Source organism: Rhinoraja longicauda, chromosome 16 (genome assembly GCF_053455715.1).
Source record: "Rhinoraja longicauda isolate Sanriku21f chromosome 16, sRhiLon1.1, whole genome shotgun sequence".
In the NCBI taxonomy this organism is placed as follows: domain Eukaryota; kingdom Metazoa; phylum Chordata; class Chondrichthyes; order Rajiformes; family Arhynchobatidae; genus Rhinoraja; species Rhinoraja longicauda.
The window spans coordinates 38,515,023-38,538,588 of NC_135968.1; the positions used below are offsets into that span (position 1 = coordinate 38,515,023).

Consider the following 23,566-nt stretch of genomic DNA (forward strand, 5'->3'; position numbering starts at 1 on the left):
GCCTTCTGAGGTACCTTGTACCGAGTGTACTATCGGCCCCCACATAGTCAATTGGGAATTAGAAGAAGAATATGCCGAGAGATTGCAGGCAGCTGCAAGAGTAATAGGATTGTCATAGTCGGGGGATTTCAACTCCTCCAGTACAGACTGGGACTGCCATAACGGCAAGGGCTTAGACGGGGTGGACTTTGCCATATATTTTAAGAAAGCTTCCTTGCGCAATATGCAGAGAGTCCGACAAGAGAGAAGGGAAAGCTTGACTGACTCTTTGGAAATTGGGAAGGGCAAGTGACCGAAGTGATGGTGGGTGAACCTTTTTGCAACAGCCGGCTACGGGAGTCAAGATTGTCCCGTCAACGGAAGGTTAGAGGCCCCCGACCGCTGGAGGACAAAGAAGGGAGAGATTGAACTTTTTTTCGCCTTCCATCACAGAGGAATGTGGAGGAGTCACTGTGGTGGATGTTCATGTTAAAATGTATTTTGTGTGTCCTGCTGCCTTTTATTGTTATGACTGTATGGCAAATGAAGTTCCTTGTATGTGACAAAACATACTTGGCTAATAAAGTATTATTATGACTGTGATTGATTGTGATTGTGACCACAGTCATTGCTTAGAGAGGGGTATAGATAAGGACAAGGTATACCCACAAGTTAATGTTCTGAATGCGACAAGCCAACTTTGATGGTATTAGACAGGAATTTGCAAAAGGTGTAGGTTGGAGTAGGTTGTTTGCATGCAAAGGTATGTCTGGGAATGTGTGAATTCACACCATCTCACTTTTAAAAGTGAGATGGTGTGAGTTCAAGGTGTAGCGACCATAGAGAATGGTCCAGGTCGTCGAACCCTCGGATTGGCCAGCGAGGTCACATGGGAACGCGACCATGGGGATTGGTCCAGGGAACGACATCGCTGATTGGCCAGCGATGTCAGGTGCGCGTTTGGCGCCCGTTTTAGTCAGTTCGGCGAAGTCTTCAAGGAAGACAGTAAGTTTGTATTGGTTGTCCTGTACCTTGTTGTTTAACTCTGTATTCGTGTATTGCGGCTGCAATAAACTTCGTCTACAACCAACAAGTTTTGGACTCGCCATATTGGTGACCCCGACGTGATCTGGACGATCACCGACTGAGCAGGAACCCGACGCCTCGTTGACGATGACCGAGCAGGGCACACCGGAGTCAAGCGCGGCAGGCGTTCATCTTCCGTTATTTTGGACGTACGCAGCGCAAGCTTGGTTTATCCACGCCGAGGCTCAATTCCATATAAAGAAGGTGTCGGACGAGTCCACGAAGTACTTCTACCTCGTCAGCGCGCTATCGCCGGACACAACCAAGCGCGTGATGCGGTTCATCGTAAATTCACCTGCGGAAGACAAATACGAGGCCATGAAGAAGGTATTACTACGAACCTTCGGGTTGAATAAGCATGGTGGTGCGGCAAAACTTCTGCACCTACCGGATCTTGGAGACCAACTGCCTTCCGTCCTCATGGCCGAAATGATGATGCTAGCCGGTGAGCATACGGATTGCCCGATGTTTGAATAGGCATTCCGCGAGAAACTTCCCGAGGATGTCCGACTGCTGCTTACGGATTGTTCTTTTAAGGACCCCGAAGCATATGCAGCGAAAGCGGACGCGCTCATAGCGGCAAAAAACAAGGCAAGTGGTTCAATCAACAAAGTCTCGACATCGGTGACCACGCCACAGCGACGGCAAGATGGCGCCACGTCTCCCGCCAATTCTCCGAAAGCCCGCCAAAAAGATCCGCACAAGCGCGGCTGGTGCTATTATCACCTACGATGGGGTAACGAATCCCGCAACTGTCGTTTGCCTTGTACCTTCGCGGGAAATGCCTCGGCCGATCGTACATAGGGGCAGTTACGATTGGCCAGAACCGGCGCCTCTATGTCCATGATCGATTCACGGACACAGAATTTTTGGTAGACACGGGAGCCATCGTCAGCATAGTGCCGCCGACCGACCTCGAAACCAGATCGGGTAAGACAGGTCCCACCCTCATCGCGGTTAATGGCAGCCCAATTCGCACTTTCGGTACACGGAAGATGTCCCTTGTGTTAGGCCTCCGCACGTACGAATGGCCATTCATCATCGCCGACGTCAAACAAGCGATCCTGTGCGCAGATTTTCTCTGGGCTTTTTCACTGGTTCCTGATGTCCGCGGTAACGACCTCCGACCCTCCGCCGAAGATGAGCACGTCGCTCCGACAATCGCCTCCTCGCCCAGCCCTACTGTCCAGGCCGTCGTCGCGGCCCCCGACTCGTATGCTGCGATTCTGGCAGAGTTCCCAGAGCTGCTCGTCCAGCGTTTTGACGCACCTTCGGCTAAGCACGGTGTGGTCCATCACATCCGCACCGAAGGCCCTCCCGTTTTCACTCGGGCCAGGAGACTACCGCCAGACAAACTGGTGGTGGCAAGGGCGGAGTTCAGGAAGATGAAGGAAATGGGAATTGTCCGTCAGTCTGACAGCCCGTGGGCCTCGCCGTTACACATGGTCTCCAAGGCATCTGGGGGGTGGAGGCCATGTGGCGATTATCGGCGTCTCAATGCTGTTACCACGGCTGATCGCTACCCCATACCGCACCTACAGGACTTTTCATCGGGGCTGGAAGGAGCGGTGGTGTTTTCCAAAATCGATTTGGTGCGAGGATACCATCAGATTCCGGTGCGACCGGAGGACATACAAAAAACTGCAACTATTACTCCGTTCGGGTTGTTTGAATGGTTGCATATGCCTTTCGGTTTAAAGAACGCGGCACAGGCTTTCCAGCGACTGATGGACCGCGTGGGCCGGGGTTTACCCTTTTTGTTTATTTATTTAGACGACATCCTGGTAGCCAGCCCCTCAGTGCAGGAACACCAGGCCCATTTGCGGACCGTGTTCCAGCGGCTCCAAGACCACGGGCTCATTATCCAACCCTCCAAATGTCAATTCGGCCTGCCTGCCCTCGATTTTCTAGGGCACAGAATTACTCCTGCCGGCGCCGCCCCTTTGCCCGAGAAGGTGGAAGCTATCCGGGCTTTTCCCAGGCCCACCACAGTAAAAGGGCTGCAGGAGTTCGTAGGCATGGTTAATTTCTACCATAGATTCGTTCCGGCAGCGGCGCGAGTCCTGCGCCCGCTTTTCCAATGCCTTGCAGGGAATCCGGTAGAGTTGTTGTGGTCCCCGACAATTTCAGCCGGCAACTAAATTCGGCCGAGCTGAAATATAGCGCATTTGACCGAGAGCTTCTAGCTCTCTATTTAGCTGTCCGTCATTTCAGGTATTTCCTCGAGGGCCGCCCATTCGTGGCATTTACGGACCACAAGCCATTAATATTTGCTTTTTTTAAAATGTCTGATCCATGGTCGGCCCGCCAGCAGCGGCACCTGACTGCTATCTCCGAATTTACCACAGATGTCCGTCATATCGCGGGTAAGCTTAATGCCGTTGCTGACGCCCTGTCTAGACCTGCTTTTCCCCCTATTTCGGCGGTGGACTGCGAAGTGGATCCCCAGGAGCTTGCGGAGGCACAGCTCCTAGCGGATACCATTTCGGCTTACCAGTCCACCACTTCGGGATTGAAGTTGGCCCAGGTAGCTTGTGGGTCGGAGGGCACGAAAGTCTGGTGCGATGTTTCTCTTCCTCGTCCCAGGCCGGTAGTACCGCCCTCCCTTCAGCGCCGGGTTTTCGATGCCATTCATGGGCTGGCGCACCCGTCCATCCGCTCCACCTCTGCCTTGGTAGCAGCGAGGTTTGTCTGGCATGGCCTGCGGAAACAGGTAGCGGGGTGGGCACGTTCCTGCGTGTCCTGTCAGACCGCTAAAGTCCAGCGCCACGTCCAGCCCCCCGTACAGGATTTCGAGGTCCCGGCTTGTCGTTTTTTCCACATCCACGTGGATTTGGTCAGGCCTTTGCCTTCCTCCCGGGGCTACACCCACCTCCTCACGGTGGTGGATCGGTTCACCCGGTGGCCAGAGGCTTTCCCATTGTTTGATATCTCGTCAGCGTCTTGTGCTAGGACTTTGGCCCTTCATTGGGTAGCTCGTTTCGGGGTCCCGGCAGTTATTACAACTGACAGACGGCCACAGTTCACTTCGTCCCTCTGGGCCGCGCTGTCGGAACTGTACGGGTCCAAGTTACAACCCACAACTGCATATCACCCCCAGGCAAATGGACTCGTAGAAAGGTTCCACCGCCAACTTAAGGCGTCCCTCAGTGCAAGGCTTGAAGGCCCGGACTGGGTAGACCAACTCCCTTGGGTTCTTTTGGGCATCCGGACTGCTCCTAAGCCAGATCTCGGTGCGTCGTCCGCAGAGCTAGTATATGGCTCGACACTTCGAGTACCCGGAGATCTGTTTCCGGACCCTTCAGCCCTGCTCCCTACAGTCCCATCAGCGTTAGCATCTCTCCGGGAACGGGTGGGCTCCCTGGCTCCAGTGCCGACTTCACGTCATGGGTGTCCTATGGTACATGAACCGTCTTCCCTGAAGGACTGTGAGTTTGTTTTTCTGCGTAAAGATGCCCATCGCGCCCCGTTGCAGAAGGTCTATCAAGGGCCGTTCCGGGTTTTACGTAAGGGAACGGCTACTTTCACCTTAGACATGGGCGGCAAGAGTGAACTCGTCTCGGTGTCCCGGCTCAAACCTGCCCATTTGGACCCAGATCAACCAGTCCTGGTCGGTCAAACCCCTAGGAGAGGCCGACCTCCGTTAGTTCCGCCCAGTCCAGAAACCCCCGTTCCGACGGTTCCTCCAGGACCCCCCGTTTCGGCAGTTCCTCCAGGACCCCCCGTGCCGGTAGTTCCTCCAGAACCTCTCGTTCCAGCTGTTCCTCCAAGTCCGGAACCTCCGGCTCCTGTGGTTCAGGCTGTCCCTCTCCGTACTCGTTATGGTCGCGAAATCCGGCTCCCAGCTAGGTTCCGCACCTCGGGTTCTGGGGGGGGTCATGTAGCGACCATAGAGAATGGTCCAGGTCGTCGAACCCTCGGATTGGCCAGCGAGGTCACGTGGGAACGCGACCATGGGGATTGGTCCAGGGAACGACATCGCTGATTGGCCAGCGATGTCAGGTGCGCGTTTGGCGCCCGTTTTAGTCAGTTCGGCGAAGTCTTCAAGGAAGACAGTAAGTTTGTATTGGTTGTCCTGTACCTTGTTGTTTAACTCTGTATTCGTGTATTGCGGCTGCAATAAACTTCGTCTACAACCAACAAGTTTCGGACTCGCCATAAAGGCATACATGTTCACAGTAGAGTGAAGGGCCGGGCAGTCGGGAGTAAGGAAGCTTGGATGACAAGAGAAATTGAGGCTTTCGTCTGGAAATAGAAGGAGGCATGGCCCTGGTATAGATAGGCATCTGGATCAAGTAGGTCCCTGGAGGAGTATGTGGGATTGAGGAGTATACTGAAGGAGAAAATCGAGAGGGCCTAAAGGGGGGGGGGTAATTAGAGAGAGAATAGGGTCCCCAAGAAACCACAGCGGGCATCTATGTGTGGACCAACAGGAGATGGGCAAGGTCCTCAAAGTGTATCTCTTCTCTGCTTTATTTGTGGAGAAAGAGGTGGAGTCTGGGGAACCTTGGATGAATAATGAAGATGTCTTGAGGACAATCCATATTACAGTGAAGGGGGTGCTGAAAGGTAGATAAAACTCCTGTGCCTGATCTGATATAAACAAGGACACTGTGTACTTCTGTGGGAAACTAGTGAAGAAATTGCCGAACCCCTTGGTGAGGTGTATGAATCATATTAGGCATAGGAACTGTAAATATAGGATCTTTCGTAGAACACACAGTGCTGGAGTGACTCAGTGGGTCAGGCAGCATCTCTGGAGGATATGGATATCCATGTCCTCCTGAGATGCTGCCTGATCCCGCTGAGTTTCTCCAGGACTTTGTGTTCTATATATGAATCATTGTTAGACACGGGTGAGGTGCCCGAAGGCAGGAGGGTGGCTTATGTTGTGCCTCTTTTTTAGAAAAGCGTGTGTTCCAAAACTAAAGGGATGTAATGACTCAAAGGTATGCATCTAAAACAATTTTTTTTTGATTTGTTGAAAATGTGTCGAAACAAACAGACTGACTATCTTAAACTGAAAATGCATGGCAAATAGGAAAGTGATCAGAATCAGAAACAACTTTTTATCAGGGAATCTGATGGTTCCCTATTTCACAGCTGGCCGTGTGTAGGTAGGTCTTATTGTTTGGGATGGATATGAGGTGTTCTAATCCTTTTGTCATCAACAACAATTTTCCCAGAGGTCAATGGAACAGAATGACTAGGTGGTGACCAGGGGCAAGAAATGAACACACCTGGTGAAATTGGGGAACAGCTACTGAGAACTGAAATTTGAGTCTGAAGAAGGGTCTCGATCCGAAGCGTCACAGATTCCTTTTCTCCAGAGATGCTGTCTGACCTGCTGAGTTACTCCAGCTTCTTGTGTCTATCGTCGGTTCAAACCAGCAACTGCAGTTTCTTCCCACACAGAGAACTATTTCTGCTTCAGGGAAGTTGCCTGCATCTGACAGAGCTAAAGGGGCAATACTTTGATAGCTTTCTCTGTATTTAAGGCCTGGACAATTCACTTTTTCTTCCATCAATTACCAATGCTCCATCTTCTAGCAAACGAACATTCAAGTTCCAATTACAATTGAAATCCTTGAGACTGAAATCCCCAGGATGCTGTGTACATAAATCAATTGTAACACTACACAGTTTTAGAATGGCTGGGCATTTTGTCGGCAACGTATGAAAGTTACTTCACTGGTGGCAAGCAAAACATTTCTTATTAGCAAGATACGGGCAAATTTAAAAGCCCTTGACTCTCTTAAAGGACCATATGTAGAAGGGCTGGCAAGGTGTGGGTGGATGCCACAGATTTGCTCCAGTTGTAGTGCTGGGATACTGCTACCCTTCTTGATTTAGCGCCCTCACTAGCCGATGGGCATGCGGAGAAATACTTGAGTGGGAGATGCTGTGCCTTACAATGAAAGCTCTGTTTAAAGGTGTCCCTTGAAGCATTCTAACATTTCTTCCTTTTCTGTCATTGTAGACGTAGAAGAGCAGTCTGCCAGCATTGTCAGTGGCCCAGAACAAGACTGCACCCGGTGTCTCTCTCACCAACGTTTCCAAGTTCCAGCAAACTATACACATCCAGGAGGAAGCCGTTAGTGAGAAGGAAGCACCGGGTGAGTTACAGGGCACTATAGTAGTAACTGTTGCACAAGAAAAGCAAGGGTCTGATTCCTGGGTGCTGCATTCACTAAAATGGGTGCCACCATCACTAAAAGAGCAAAACAGCTTCTTCCCTTGTATTAATAGTTTTACTTGCCGCCAATGAGATAACCTTCAAAATGCGTCTCAGCCCGTCAGAAATATCTTGCGACTGCGGTGCGATAAATCATAGTGAAATTAGTAGAGGGATAAACATTAGTCAGATCATCTTTTTTGCATTGCTTTGAATGGGATATTGTTGTACACCTGAACACACAGGCAGGGCATTAGCTTCAAGCCTTATCTAAACGAAATGGGGTAGAAATATGAGATATATGAAATATAACATTTTCATATCCACTATGATGAAATTCAACCTAAAATCCAGTCATGTTTACTCACTATCTGCAGATCATGTTTCAGGAAATTTGGTTGTAGTCCGATGTTGTGTAAGAGGAACATGCATAACGCAGAGAGTAAAGTCTGCTCCTGCATTATTTAAACACATCGTCCCTATCTAGCCACTACACAGTGCAATGTTTTCATGTAAGAATTAAGGCATGGTCATATATATGTAAAAACAACGATATTTAATTAATAAAGCACTTACGTTTAAACTAATTACTTGTTGCAACTTTAATCTGGTGCTGCAAAACAAAATGGGTGTGACCTTGTGACATTGCTGAGAAGCGGATAGGCCACATGGTTCCCCTGTTTATTCAGGGTAACAGTCTGAAAACACGTGGATACAAAGAAAAGGAGGAAGCGGGCACTTACAAAATCCTCCAGGACGATACTGAGAAAATCCCGCTTCAAATTAAGTTGCTCTTTTTTCTTGTTTTGTCATTCATCATTTTCCTCACCTGGTTGTCCATTCGCATCGGATGTTCTGTTGCTTACCATGGTACATAGTGCCATGCTCATATATTCTACCTGTCCCCCATACTCACCATTCAAATACAAAACCACTCCAGCGTTGTCTGTCTGATTGTGCACTGGAGAAAATAAAAACTTTCAGATCAGACAGTATTTGTGAAGGGAGTGAAGAGATGACTTTTTGGGTTGAGCCCCTTCTTCAGTCTATGGAATGGTGGGGTGGGGGGGGGAGAAATCTGGAAAAGACAAGGCTCAGTAAGTGTAAGGTGGACACAGATGAAGAGGGATAACTAGCAGAAGAGTAAATGACAAACTCGAGAGGTGAGAAGGAGGAAAAAAGGGTATCACCTAAGAAAAGAGGAGGGGGAGGGGATCCCTTTGGCCATTTCCCCACACACACACAGCTGTTCACGATCGCTGCCAGACAGGTGTGTGTGGAATAGCAGTAGCATAGTAGCATAGTGGCAGGAGCCACACTCCAGGTCTGGCATGCATTCATGCATCTTTTAAAATTCAGCTGTGAAATGCTCGATTTCAGGTGTTCCAAAAAGATTCTCATTAATATTAATTTTACTTGGCAACACCCCACCCAAGGCCCAGTAAGTGTAAGGTGGACACAGATGAAGAGGGATAACTAGCAGAAGAGTAAATGACAAACTCGAGAGGTGAGAAGGAGAAAAAAAGGTATCACCTAAGAAAAGAGGAGGGGGAGGGGGGGTAAAAACATAAAGCCAGAGTGAGGGGTGAGGGTAGAAGGGGACAGCGGGGAGGAGAAAGAGTGGAGAGAAAAGGGAAACGTGGGACTTGGGGAAAGGAGATGAGCGAATGGAGAAGGGGAATGAAAGCAGAGTGACTGCGATGGTACAAGATGGTGGTAAATGTGTGCACACCGGGATGAGGGTTGGGCTGGGGAAAGGGAGAGGACATAGAAGGTATTACGTGATGTTGGAGAACTCACTGTTCATCCCATTAGGTTGTAAATTACCCATGAGGCCCTGTTCCTTCCAGTGCGCGCGTGGCCTCACTCAGACAATGGAGGAGGCCAAGGACAGAAACGCCAGTATGGGAATGGGAAGGGAAGTTAAAATGGTTAGCGACCGAGAGCTCCAGCAGGCCTCAGCAAACAGAGTACATGTGTTCGGTGAAATGATCGTTGTGTCTACGCTTGGTCTCGAAGGGTCCTGACCCACAAGGCTGTCTGTCCATCCATTCCTTCCACACATGCTGCCTGATCTGCTGAGATCCTCCAGCACTTTGTTCCTTGCTCAAGATTCCAACAGTTGCAGTTTCTCCCATTGGGAGAAGCTGGCTTGAGGGCATTCAGTGTAGAAGTACAGTAGGTGCTGAAGTCCAACTTTGGGATTGATCTGAGGTATGTGCATAATATCCTCCCACCTAGCTTGGACCTGCTGACCCTAACACGCATAAAGCAGCATTACATATCTGGCACATTAATAGTTCTCAGGCATAGCCATTGTAGTTTTCTTGCACTGCACTATGTTGCTGAAAGTTCAAGGATTTAGACTTGTGCTTTATCATCAATGGCATTCGGATATGCTTCTATCGAGAGCAGGGTTGGATTGGCAATCAAACTTAGGGAATACCAAACTCATTGTTGCCGTAAGACAAAATGAACTTCTTTAGGGATTTTTGTAGTAGTGTAATATTGTCCGTTTCATTCACATGTGGCCTGTATATTAGTTGCTATGCAAGTGCTTATATGCTAACTGGAAGGATATAATTGCAGCTAAGTTGTGAATAATGGAACTTAATTTTCGCTGGGTGCATTATTAATATGGTGCATGTCGACTACAAGTATTAGTTTATTTTATTTTAGAGATACAGCACGGAAACAGGCCCTTCAGCTCACCGCGTCCACGACGCACAGCGTTCCCCGCACATTAACATTTTTCTGCACACACGAGGGACACCAAGCCAATTAACCTACAAACCTGTACATCTTTGGAGTGTGGGAGGAAACCGAAGATCTCAGAGAAAACCCACGCAGGTCACGGGGAGAACGTGCAAACTCTGTACAGACAGCACCCGTAGTCGGGATCTAACCCGGGTCCCTGGCGCTGCAAGCGCTGTAAGGCAGCAACACTATCGCTTGCAACAGACGTTGCTGATATGCACATGGGATCCCTTTGGCCATTTCCCCACACACACAGCTGTTCACGATCGCTGCCAGACAGGTGTGTGTGGAATAACAGTAGCATAGTGGCTGGAGCCACACTCCAGGTCTGGCATGCATTCATGCATCTTTTAAAATTCAGCTGTGAAATGCTCGATTTCAGGTGTTCCAAAAAGATTCTCATTAATATTAATTTTACTTGGCAACACCCCACCCAAAACAAAACATCACTACTTTGTTCAATAGACTAGAGTGAAAGTCACTGTTATTTCATGTTTTTGTTTGCTATTGCTGTTAGGTCCTAAGGTCATGAGAGATCGGAGCAGAATTCGACCATTTGGCCCATCGTCTACTCCACCATTCAATCATGGCTGATCTATCTCTCCCTCCGAACCCCATTCTCCTGCCTTCTCCCCATAACTCTTACACCCGTACTAATCAAGATTCTATCTATTTCTACCTTAAAAATATCCATTGACTTGGCCTCCAGAGCCATCTGTAACAAATAATTCCACAGATTCATCATCCTCTGACTAAAGAAGCTGTTCTAATAAAATTCTTAGTAGTTTAATTCATGAATGGCTGGGAAGTAAAAGAGGGGAATAGGTGATGGATATAGGAAGTTCTAAGATGATGATTTAAACCTTCCCAGCAATTTGCTGGAGAAAATAGTGGTCAACCATGATGGGTTGTTGGACAGGCAGTCTTAGTCTTGACAGAGCCTGTAGAATTGTCAAGAGAAGCAGGCGCGTGGGAGCAGAACACCCTGTAAGATTATTTTCAAGTCACACGGTATCCAGTGTTGGAAGCATATCCTTCATCGCTTCATTGCCACAATCCTAGAATTCACCACTGAACGCAGGCCAGGAGCGCCTTCACCGTACAGATTACAGCAATTAAAAACTGCAGTGTACCACACTCCCTTGAGGGTAGTAAAGACTGGCCATTAAATGTTGACATGGCCAATGATGCCCAAAAGGTGAGAGCAAATAAAGCATCCAATTCATAAAAGATGAAAGGCATCATGTTTGCAAGCTTGCCCATGGGCTCAATTCCCAATTGAAGCATTGAAAATGTTTTTATAGAAAATAGATGCCATTTTTTTTCAGTAAATGAAATGTGGAGTTTTCCAAATTAATAAAGTAAATGATGTAATCATTTATGTCGGACCGTGCGATCATGACTCTTTTTAGCCGACCTAGTCTGTGCCAACAATCGAACTCCACCTGCACTAATCCTAAACTAATCCCATTTCACTCTCCGCACACTTCTCTTAACTCCCCAAGATTTCGCCACTCCTTCTGCAACCAAGGGACAATTTACCTACCACTCTGAAGATCTTTAGAACGTGAGAGGAACTAGAGTACCCAGAGGAAACTCAGGTGATCATGAGGAGAATGTGCAAACTCGCACGCTCAGATGTCAGGAGTGAGCCCAAGCTACCGGAGCTGTGAGGCAGCAGGTCTGTTCGTTGCGACACTGGGCTGTCATATTTGGTGCTATCCAGGAACTTCAATCTACAAAACACCATTAAAATTCCAAGAAGATCATCCATTAATCATGTAATCAGACTCAGCTGGCATAAACTAGCAGCCTGATATTAATTACAATGTGCTTGGCCATCTTCAGGGATTCTTGATCTCTCCCTTCACAGAATGGATTTGGGAAAAGGAATGGCTCCTGAGCTCTTTACATTTTTCATCATTCGCAGTGTTGAAAATAATGGAAGCCATTTTGAAATCTCTAGTGCCTGAATTTGCAATGATCATTTTGATTTTTATATGGCCGCCCTGCTGACGTGATTTAAGTAACAATCAATGGCGCAAAACCCGGACATTTTTGCAAGTTACAATTATAGCACGGGTGTGATAGGGAATGAAAACTACAAGGCTTGGTTTTTTGTTCTCGAGGATGGCTGAAGTTATTACCATACAAACTCATTAAAAATTCTTGATGTTATTGAAGCTGTTATCGTTGTTTAGCTACACGAGGATGCATTTCTGGCTGCCTGAAATATTCTATTGACCTACCTCAGTTTCGGTTTAGTTTATTGTCACATATACCGAGGTACAGTGAAAAGCTTTTGTTGCCTGCTATCCTGCCAGCAGAAAGATAATAGATGATTACAATTGAGCCATTACAGTGTATACACCTCAGTATATGTGATAATAAACTAAACTGAACTGAGTTAGGGAATAACCTCATATAAGGGAATAATGTTTAATGCAAGGTTAAGCCAGCAAAGTCCGATCAAGGATAGTCCGAGGGTCACCAATGCGGTAGATAGTAGTTCAGCAATGCTCTTTGGTTGTGGTAGGATGATTCAGTTGCCTGATAGCAGCTGAGAAGAAACTGTCCCTGAATCTGGAGGTGTGCATTTTCACACTTCTATACCTTTTGCCTGATGAGAGAGGGTAGAAGAGGAAGTGGGTGTGACTTGTCATTGATTATGCTGCTGGCTTTGCCGAGGCAGCGTGAGGTATAATTGGAATTATGGAGGTTGGTCTGTGTGATGGTCTGGGCTGTGTCCCCATTGCCTCTGTGAAAATGTCCCCATGTCTAGTATGTCAAACTCAATTGACTTACTTTGTCACAGTAACGTAAGGGTAGGCTGAGGAAGTGAACATGAGAAAAGGGCAATGAATATATCTCAACACCCAAAAAATATATGGGTAATCCAATTCCAAAGAAGAGTTCAACAAAACCTCTGAGCTGGAAGGGTATATTGGACTAAAAGAGCACAATTGTTACTGTTGAAGGTGTAACCTCTAACGCCAACAGGATAGGTTGCCATATGTGTCAGAATGAAACATTTAGTTTACAAACAACTTTGCTCTACTATGAATACACTTTTAAAGGATTTGGATTCCACCACATTATAGCCAAGGGTTTGTTTCTCTTCAGCATTCACTAGTGAGGTGGCATCCTTCACACACGTGCTGCATAGTTCTGGCACAATTACTCTGCTTCATCGGTTACCCAAGACCATATATTTACTGTGTCTTATTGAAGTATTGAAAGTGGTATGTGGCAGTGTAAGTAATACTGTCCCGGAGGTCAAAAGGACCATGACAGGAAAATAAAAATAAACCAATATTAGTTTTTGATGGATTTCAATGCATTTTCCCTGTCCTCAACATTGGCCTGGATTTTGACAGTTATGAATGAACAGTACTTTCCATTTATTACACTTGTGACTGCTCTTTATTTGTGGGCTTTTGAACAATAATATATCTGAGTGTATCTAACTCCATGAGACCTTCTTTGCAAAAGAACCTGGGGTACTGTCTGAACTGCACTAGTACTTTCCAACCTATTAGATTGAAGAATCCACACTGCAAGTGATGGCATTGGAAAGAGTTGGTTGACAAGTCTGAAGAAGGGCTCCAACCCACAACGTCACCTATTCCTTTCCTCCAGAGATGCTGCCTGACCCGCTGAGTTATTCCAGCATTTTGTGTGTATATCTCCAGTATAAACCAACATCTGCAGTTCCTTCCTACACATTTTGTATGCAGAGGTGATCGAATGAAGGGCCTGAGAGGAAGTATCCCAGCTTCACCTGGCCAGTGCCAATCCAGTAAGAGCACTTACCTTTTTGTGAAGATGTCTTTGTGTCATTTGAGCTGTCAATTTTTCAGTGATTACGAAAACCCAATTGTCCTGGAGGTTGTTGGACTCATTGAAATGTTTGATATTTTAACTTTCTTCCTGGGAAGAGATGGGTGTATCACAAGCCTCTATATTTTCTTGCACCTCCTTGTCCCACTACTGTTAGATCTAGTAGCAGCTAGATTGCGATCAAATCAGAACTTCTAATCATTTTATCATTACACTCAACATGCAAGCCATCCTTTATGAAAGGTGAGAGTTTATGTGTAAAATCCAAAGCTTAAACAGCAAGTGTGTTATAAATGACAGGATTAGAATTAGGCCATTTGGCCCATGAAGTCTATCCAAGCCTTTTATTATTCTGTATGTTTCAATGAGATCCCCCTTCATTCTTCTAAACTCCAGCAAGTACAGGCCCAGTGCCGACAAACGCTCACTGACAACCTGCTCATTCCTGGGATCATTCTTGTAAACCTCTACAGAGCCAGCAAGCGCATCCTTCCTCAGATATGGTGCCCAAAATTGCTCACAATATTCCAAATGTGGCCTTACCAGCGCCTTATAGAGCCTCAGCATTGCATCCCCGTTTTTGTATACAAGCTCTCTTGAAATATATGAGCATTGAGTTTGCTTTCTTTGCTACCGATTCGACTTGCAGATTAACTTTTGGGGAATCCTGCACCAGCACTCACAAGTCCCTTGCACCTCCGATATCTGGATTCTCTCCCCGTTTAGAAAATAGTCACTGCCTTTATTCTTACTAACAAAATGCGTGACTCCACACATTGCTACACTATATTCCATCTGTCACTTCTCTGCCAGCTCTCCTAACCTGTCCAAGTTCTTCTGCAGAGTCCCTGATTCCTCTACACTATCCAGGTTAATTGGCTTTGGTAAGATTGTAAGTTCTCCCTCGTGTGTATGTGTAGGATAGTGTGTGTGTGTGTGTGTGTGTGTGTGTGTGTGTGGGAATCGTTGACCGGCGCCTGGTGCCTGGTGGGCGGATGTGCCTGTTTCCGCACTGTGTCTCTAAACTAAAACTAAGAATCCATTGTGTATAAATGAATGAGATGTAATCTGGAGTTAGAAATTCACTCGCATTTCGATAGTCACGGCCTAACATTTTGGCTCTGTGGGTATCAAATGGGTAATGAATCAACATTCAAGCACATGTTTTCGCATTGAGTCTTTCAGCCTACACAAGAGAAGGGCAAATCAGATAGATACTTCCTGATCTGTGTGATTCATTATACAAATGCAGATGAGTAGGAAGGAACTGGTTTAAACTGGTTTAAACCGAAGATAGACACCAAATGTTTAGTTTAGTTTAGAGACACAGTGCGGAGACAGGCCCTTCGGCCCACAGAGTCCACACCGCACTGCGATCCCCGCACATTAACACTATTCTGCACACACTAGGGACAATTTACACTTACACCAAGCCAGTTAACCTACAAACCTGTATGTCGTTGGAGTGTGGGAGGAAACCAAAGATCTCGGAGAAAACCCACGCGGTCATGGGGAGAACATACAAACTCTGTAAAGACAGCACCTTTAGATGGGATTGAACCCTGGTCTCTGGTGCTGCAAGCACTGAAAGGCAGCAACTCTTCCGCTGCGCCACCGTGGCCGCCCTTAATGCAGGAGTATCTCAGTGGGACAAGCTGCATCTCTGGAGAGAAGGAATGGGTGACGTTTCAGGTCAAGACCCTTCTTCAGACAAATACAGATGTTGGATGTCAGTTAGATTTGACCTATTATCTTCTTCCTCTTTACAGTCAGCAGTATAGTGCATAAGAGTAGTTCTCATTAAGATCCATTGCCATCATTCAATGTTAATGCTCCCTATCATTGTCCTTTTATGAATGATCATCATCCTCCTCATCATCCTCCCTCTTCTCAGGCATTCCTGTTCCTCCTTGTTGCTGGAAAGAAAGTTGTAAGCTGAGAGAGAAAGAGAATAATGCTGCGGAAAACACATGCCAATGATCTGTTTTTCCACGAATGGAGTAATACTAGTGATCTACCTGGTGATATAATGAAGATTGGCATTGTAGTCATTGTACAATTGTATAAAAACAGAGAAATACAAGCAGTGGCCGTGAGGAGAGATGGACTAGGTTAGGATTGATTTCTTTGGAATAAAGGAGGTGGAAGAATAATTTGGTTGAAATGTACAACATTGTAAATGTTCTGATGGTAAAAAAGAAGAAATAATATTTTTTGGCAGGGAGATCAGTAAATAGACAGCATATTTTACTTAAATGTTGAAAGGATTAGAGGGGGAATTAATTTTTATTACATAAATAGTAGTGCTGGTCGGGAACTCACTGACAGGAGTGGTAATGGAGGGAGGACTCATGGCATTTTTAAGCTGTAATTTCAAAATTAATGTCAGAGCTGGGAACTGGGAGCAACTTAAAGTCTCTATTTCTTTGGCTAGCGTTAACATGTTGCGATAAATGTGTCCCTTCTGTACTGTAAATTGTAATGACACTGATGGAAGTTGAACAATGGAAGCAGGACATTTGTACAATTATTTATATTTTTATACATGGCATCACAATGAATGATCCTTCCTGTCAGTTGAACCTGAGGTACTTCAATTCAAGTCTTAACTTTGGTAGCATGTGTGGAGAATTATTATAACAAGAGGAGTTGAGTATAGGAGCAAAGAGGTCATTCTGTAGTTGTACAGGGCCCTAGTGAGACCGCACCTGGAGTACTGTGTGCAGTTTTGGTCTCCAAATTTGAGGAAGGATATTCTTGCTATTGAGGGCGTGCAGCGTAGGTTTACTAGGTCATTTCCCGGAATGGCGGGACTATCATATGTTGAAAGACTGGAGCGACTAGGCTTGTATACACTGGAATTTAGAAGGATGAGAGGAGATCTTATCGAAACGTATAAGATTATTAAGGGGTTGGACACGTTAGAGGCAGGAAACATGTTCCCAATGTTGGGGGAGTCCAGAACAAGGGGCCACAGTTTAAGAATAAGGGGTAGGCCATTTAGAACAGAGATGAGGAAAAACTTTTTCAGTCAGAGAGTTGTGAATCTGTGGAATTCTCTGCCTCAGAAGGCAGTGGAGGCCAATTCTCTGAATGCATTCAAGAGAGAGCTAGATAGAGCTCTTAAGGATAGCAGAGTCAGGGGGTATGGGGAGAAGGCAGGAACGGGATACTGATTGAGAATGATCAGCCATGATCACATTGAATGGCGGTGCTGGCTCGAAGGGCCGAATGGCCTCCTCCTGCACCTACTGTCTATTGTCTAAGTCGTAGGGTATGCACATAGTAGTATGCTTCTTCAATGAATTCAACTGTGGACATCAATGTATCTCACATTTACAGCATGCAACCAAACCTTTCCCTTCAGATAAGACCCAGAATTAATTTAGTTTGCCACAGGTTGAAGTGTTGCCATTAATGTTTTATTCCACAAATGCATCCAATGCCCGTTCTTCTGCACTATTCAGCCTATTTTCATTTAAATAGTGTTTTTTTAAATGTTTTGATGCATTATCTGATAGTTGCTGTGAGTACCTACTGTCTTCTTAGAACATTATTTCGTCTTACCAATCTCATTTTGCGATCATTTTTAGCTTCCAGGGCAATTATCCGTACCTCTGTTGGTGTTGCCTTCAACTTTTGGCACTGGTTCCTCCAGCCCACTTTAGGTATTTGGTCTACCCATTGAACATCTGCGCCGCCCCTGTCCAGGACCCTCAGGCCATGCACAGCTAATCATTTCTAATTGCCCCCAAAAAAATGCTGACCCATTTTCTTTTTTCTAATATTTAACCAAATTGGCACTTATTTTTAAAGGCAAGGCAAGTTTATTTATATAGCACATTTCAGCAACAAGGCAATTCAAAGTGCTTTACATAAAACATAAAAGGACAGTTAAAAGCAATTAAAAGCAGTCATTAAAGAGAATAGAAAATAAAAACAAGCTGAAGTTAAATAAAACAGGTATAAAATACAAAAGTTACAGTGCAGTGTAAGAAATTAATAATTATTTGATTTAATAAAAGGCAGCGTCAAACAGAAAAGTCTTCATCCTCGATTTAAAAGAACTGAGTGTTGCAGCGGGCCTGCAGTTTTCTGGGAGTTTGTTCCATATATGTGGTGCATAAAAACTAAACGCTGCTTCTCCATGTTTAGTTCTGACTCTGTGGACAGAAAGTAGACCTGTCCCAGACGACCTGAAGAGGTCTGGATGGTTCATAATGTAGCAGAAGTTCAAAAATGTATTTTGGCCCTAAACCATTCGGTGCTTAAACCCCTTATTCTTCTCCAGTAATGTTGCGTGAAGTGCCGAAGTCTATGTTCGCCCCAATATATTATTGTCTATTACCTCACTAAATAAGGCTATGGGTGCCTGTAACTATTTTTTTCTTTGTTTAGGTCTGTGGCATTTTTATCTTTAATTAAGCAGTTTAAAATCTTCTTTGCCACAGATGTTGAGCTAAGTGGCATGTAATTATCTAGATTAATTCTTTCTCCATCCTTTTGAGATGGATTCTGAATTGGACACGCTCCAGTCCTTCGTCACCCATTGATGCCCGGAGCCTGAAATGTAATTGTGAAGGCCTCCGCAATCCTTTCCATCAATTTTTCAGAATCCTTGAATGTAGCCAATTGCATGATGAGACAATAATTTTAACGCCACTCATCTGGCAGAAAGCACTGAGTGTGGAGGCAGTTAATGTGACTTACTGTCCACAATCCTGCCATCTCCTGATGTTAATCTGCTCTCGTAAGGTCTATTATAAATATGCAGATCACAGCCCGGTGATGTTTTCTTCTTTTGTTTCAAGGTTTTTATTCATCTGTTTCATCTTGAAACCATGGAAACATTTTTTTGTCAGGTTGTAGTTAGACTGAATATAACTAACCACCAGTCAATTTATTTTCTAGCTGTGAAGACCAACAGCTCAGTGCTTCAGTTCTCAAGTGTTATCTTTTGTCACCTCTGTTAAGTTTGAAGGGGCATGTGCAAAAGCATGAAAATGTAGTTTGTGTCACAAGGCAGCGGGTATTACTGTTATAGCTGGATTATGATAGTGCATATTCAAATATTGAATGATTTTATTTAGATTCCAAGATGTTCAACTTTGAGATCTCTTAGAGGATTAGGTAGCCCACTACATATAGCTAAGTCAATAAACAAGACTGTATTAGTAGCAGACACAATTATTATAAAAGATTATATCTCTGACACGATGAAGTATATTTGTTTAAGTATAATGGGTGAAGGTAATGAGTGTATATGTGCGTTAATTGTCTTAAATTTTGAAAGGGGTGCTCAACAGTCATTTTAAAGAAACATTGAAAATAGACACAAAATGCTGGAGTAAGTCAGTGGGACAGGCAGGGGTACAGTGCTGCCAGAGCTGACCGGAGCGGTGCTCCTCTGTAAAAGGAGAGCCAAAATAAACACCGGGGAATTTTAACTAGCAGGGAACTTAACAGCGGCCGCACTGGCACCAGTGACAGCTCTGACACCTAGAAAATTAGCACTGCAACGCTGGGGACAGGCCAGCAGCTCTGGAGAGAAGGAATGGGTGACGTTTCGGGTCAAGACCTTTCTTCAGTCTGAAGAAGGGTCTCGACTGGCCGAAAGCAGTGAGGATCTTCGGTCTGAAGAAGGGTCTCGATACAAAATGTCACCCATTCCTTCCCTCCAGAGATGCTGCCTGTCCAGCCGAGTTACTCCAGCATTTTGCGTCTGTCTTTGATTTAAACCAGTATCTGCTGTTCTTTCCTACACATTAAAGAAACATTGATTAGGTTGCTGCAAAATACTGAAAAAACGTGATCACGTGAAGGGCACGAGCCATTCACTTGAAGACTATAGTATTGAATGAATTCCTGAAGCAGGTTTTGGGATCCTGAATAAATGCTGAAAAGTTGTCGTTTACAGTTAGTCAGCAATTGCAATTTTGGAAAAAAATTGTGAGTCTCTGCCTACAAGCATTGAAGATTGAATGTGCTGAGAGGATATTCACATCATTATTGTGCGTTTGAAAGTTTACTGCTTGACACGTTTTGCTCTTTCACTTTCTTCGTAATTGTACAAGACAGAAAATTCACAAATGCTTTGGTTTTTAATGTAAATGAGAAGTTCTTTCTGTTCGTGTACAACGACGCAAAAGAGGTGCCAAGATATGCTAGGTCGCGATATATCATTTTCTTAATTGTCTTCACTCACCCTTCATTCATTCAGCCTTCTTATTTCCTTCCTTTTAATTTAGCGACACCCTCCACATTCCCGAGTGCTCAATTGCTCAGACAGATTTATTGTCTCCAGCGAGGTTTGGGAAGAAGAAATAGTGGCCAACCCGCAACATGTGACATCAAAGGCATCGGCCAATTTGATGCGAGGGACCCAAGCATCGGTAAGTGATCCTTCAGCTTGACTGCAATTAGCTTCATTAGCATTGGCGATAAGTTTAAGCAGGTGAATCGACCAAGCTTGTGAAAACCAATCACCTGAATATTTGCTTATTTAAAAACTCACAATTGTAATATGACTATGATTACAATGGTTCAGTTACGTCATAACAAGAGGATTTCAGTAGAGGAGTAAAAAGGTTCTTCTGCAGTTGTATAGGACCCTGGTAATACCACATCTGGAGTATTGTGTACAGTTTTGGTCTCCTAATTTGAGGAAGGACATCCTTGAAATTAAGGCAGTGCAGCGTAGGTTCACGAGATTGATCCCTGGGATGGCGGGAGTGACATATGAGGAAAGATTGAAAAGACTAGGCTTGTATTCACTGGAGTTTAGAAGGATGAGAGGGGATCTTATAGAAACATATAAAATTATAAAAGGACTGGACAAGCTAGATGCAGGAAAAAATTTCCCAATGTTGGGCGAATCCAGAACCAGGGGCCACAGTCTTAGAATAAAGGGGAGGCCATTTAAAACTGAGGTGAGAAAAAACTTTTTCACTCAGAGAGTTGTGAATTTGTGGAATTCTCTGCCACAGAGGGCAGTGGAAGCCAAATCACTGGATGGATTTAAGAGAGAGTTAGAAAGCGCTCTAGGGGCTAGTGGAATCAAGGGATATGGGGAGAAGGCAGGCACGGGTTATTGATTGTGGACGATCAGCCATGATCACAATGAATGGCGGTGCTGGCTCAAAGGGCCGAATGGCCTCCTCCTGCACCTATTTTCTAAGTTTCTATGTTTCTATATTTTGGAATTGATGACTACAAAAAAATCTACCATAATCTGTACGCAAGATCAAAATGATTTGTCAGCCTAAAATTCTATTGTGCTGTTCCTAGCAATGATGTTATTAAGTGTGACAGTGACCCAGTGTTAAATATTTGTTGTCAGTATTGTATTCCATTTTGTTTGCCGTTTGAGAAATCTCTACCAGGTTTGTGCGCCCATAGATTTTTTTTTAAATTGCACTAATGGACAATGTAGTCGAATGGTGTTGTCTTTATCATATTTCCATTAATTTGTAAGGATCAAACATTAGGCACTCAATATTGCAGTGTAATCTGTGCCACCAAATGTTCTTCTGTGAGATCCACCATTCTAACCATCCTAAAAGAGGAAAATATTCTACTGTACTCATCAAATACTGCTGTGAACTAGGATATTTGAGATTAAAAAACTGGCCATTACGAGTTCAGGGCACAGAACAATTATACGAAGGTTTACAAAGGAATATTTAGGATTTAATGCAAACCTGATTCATCGTTTTCTTTGTGTAAGAAACCCATTTAATCACAGCACAAATCGCACTCAAACATATGTTAAGTGTACAAAGGATAATTTGTCTCGTTTGAAATCATTTAAAAGACCGTTTACCAATTAAAATGTGTATGCAAATGAACAATTCACTAATACACATGATCTAATTATTTTTTTCATCTGTTTTATGCCCCTGCTTATGTAAATTAAGTAACAGGTTACAAAGCAGCAAAACTTTTAATTGGGTTATGGTTACAGTGAAAGCAAAAAGAGCAAAATTGTCAAAGGATTTGATTGTTCAGTCGCTTGCCTTGATGAGGAGTGCACTAAGTTATTGATTAATCTAAATTGAATACTGCTTGCTGTAGGCATGAAAACTTTGGTGGTAGAATTTGATGTTCACTGCCGAGGTAGTATTACCTTTGTGGAGAATTGCTGGGTGAATATGGTTGTAAATGTTCCGTGGTGGAGATTTGACCTGGTTGATTGTTCATTTAAATTGTCGGAAGGAAAGTTAGATTCATATCCTGGAAGCGGGACAGAGTGAATCTACACCTGTGAATCTAGTAGCATTCTCATCAGCCACCAGCCTCACAGGTTCATTGTACCCAACATATCCAACAACCAATCCACTGATTCCTCTCTCAGCCACCAACCATCAGGTAATTTACAGCGAGCAAATAAACAAGCAGAAAGCATGTCAATAGACAATAGGCAATAGGTGCAGGAGTAGGCCATTCGGCCCTTCGAACCAGCACCGCCATTCAATGTGATCATGGCTGATCAGTCTCAATCAGTACCCTGTTCCTGCCTTCTCCCCATACCCCCTGACTCCGCTATCCTTAAGAGCTCCATCTAGCTCTCTCTTGAATGCACTCAGAGAATTGGCCTCCACAGCCCTCTGAGGCAGAGAACTCCACAGATTTACAACTCTCCGACTGAAAGAGTCTCTTCTTATCTCAGTTCCAAATGGCCTACCGCTTATTCCCAAACTCTGGCCCCTGGCTCTGGACTCCCCCAACACTGGGAACATGCTTCCTGCCTCCAACGTGTCCAACCCCCCAACAATCCCATACGTTTTGATAAGATCCCCTCTCATCCCTCCAAATTCCAGTGTATACAAGCCCAGTCGCTCCAGTCTTTCAACACATGACAGTCCCGCCATTCCGGGAATCAACCTAGTAATTGAGATGTTGGAGGAAACTGAAGCACCTCAGAGAAACTCGTGCAGTCAAAGTGAAAGTGTGTAAGCTCTATGCAGAGAGCACCAAAGTGTACTGCATCTTTGAGGGAACATCACTGTCGGCCCACTGTGCATGTGGAAAAAGTCCTTTTACATTCTTCCATCTGATTTTCAACTGTCGTGTTCCCATGACAGTGTGATTGCTAGATCACACAGTGATCACAGTGATCAGTGATCTAGATCACAGTGTTAATTGCTAGACTCTAAAAAATAGAATCTACCCCTACATTATTTGTAGAAGCTCGGAAGAGACGATATATTTAAGTTAATGTGGAATGCTGATATTCAAATAAGATTAGTGCTACTTTAGCCAGAAGCTTGCTTGCAGCCTTTGTTTCAAAGAACTGTGTGCCAGAAACATTTCTGTACTTTTGAGTGAATAGGTGAGACAATGGTTTGAACAAATATGAATTATAACCTTGTGAGATGCAAATGTGAGTGCTCACAATTACGATGCTCGAGACAATCTAGAGAAACAAGTATTTTATTTGCAAGTCTGCAGAGTTGGGTGCCTTCCCTCTCAAGACACACCGAGGTCGGGAAAATCCCTTCTTTTTATTCACTTCACTTTACAATTGTCACATCTTAAATTCCTCCCCTTTCTCAGCCAGGAGCATGTCCAAGGCTATGCGATTTTGCCAGGCCATTAGGCTGGTAGCTGTCAGTTGTTCCGCTAATCCTTCAACCGCATCTCGAGTGTAATTTATAAAGCGTTGTTGATTGTAGTACAGGTAGTTGATCCAGTCCACATTTTTATTAATTGTGGACCACCAGAAGAGTA

General features: G+C 44.8%; 1 protein-coding gene across 4 annotated transcripts in view; it reads left to right on the plus strand.

Annotated features, from left to right (window-relative positions):
• Window positions 1–23,566, plus strand: part of tcerg1l (transcription elongation regulator 1 like) — a 563,581-nt gene that overhangs the window by 98,152 nt on the left and 441,863 nt on the right. For 3 of the 4 annotated variants that reach the window (XM_078413654.1, XM_078413652.1, XM_078413651.1), the window contains exon 5: window positions 20,086–20,229. The exons of the other annotated variant lie outside the window; for it this stretch is intronic. In XM_078413654.1, coding sequence (XP_078269780.1) covers window positions 20,086–20,229 — 144 coding nt within the window. The remainder of the gene's footprint in view (window positions 1–20,085; window positions 20,230–23,566) is intronic. 4 annotated transcript variants of the gene reach the window in all.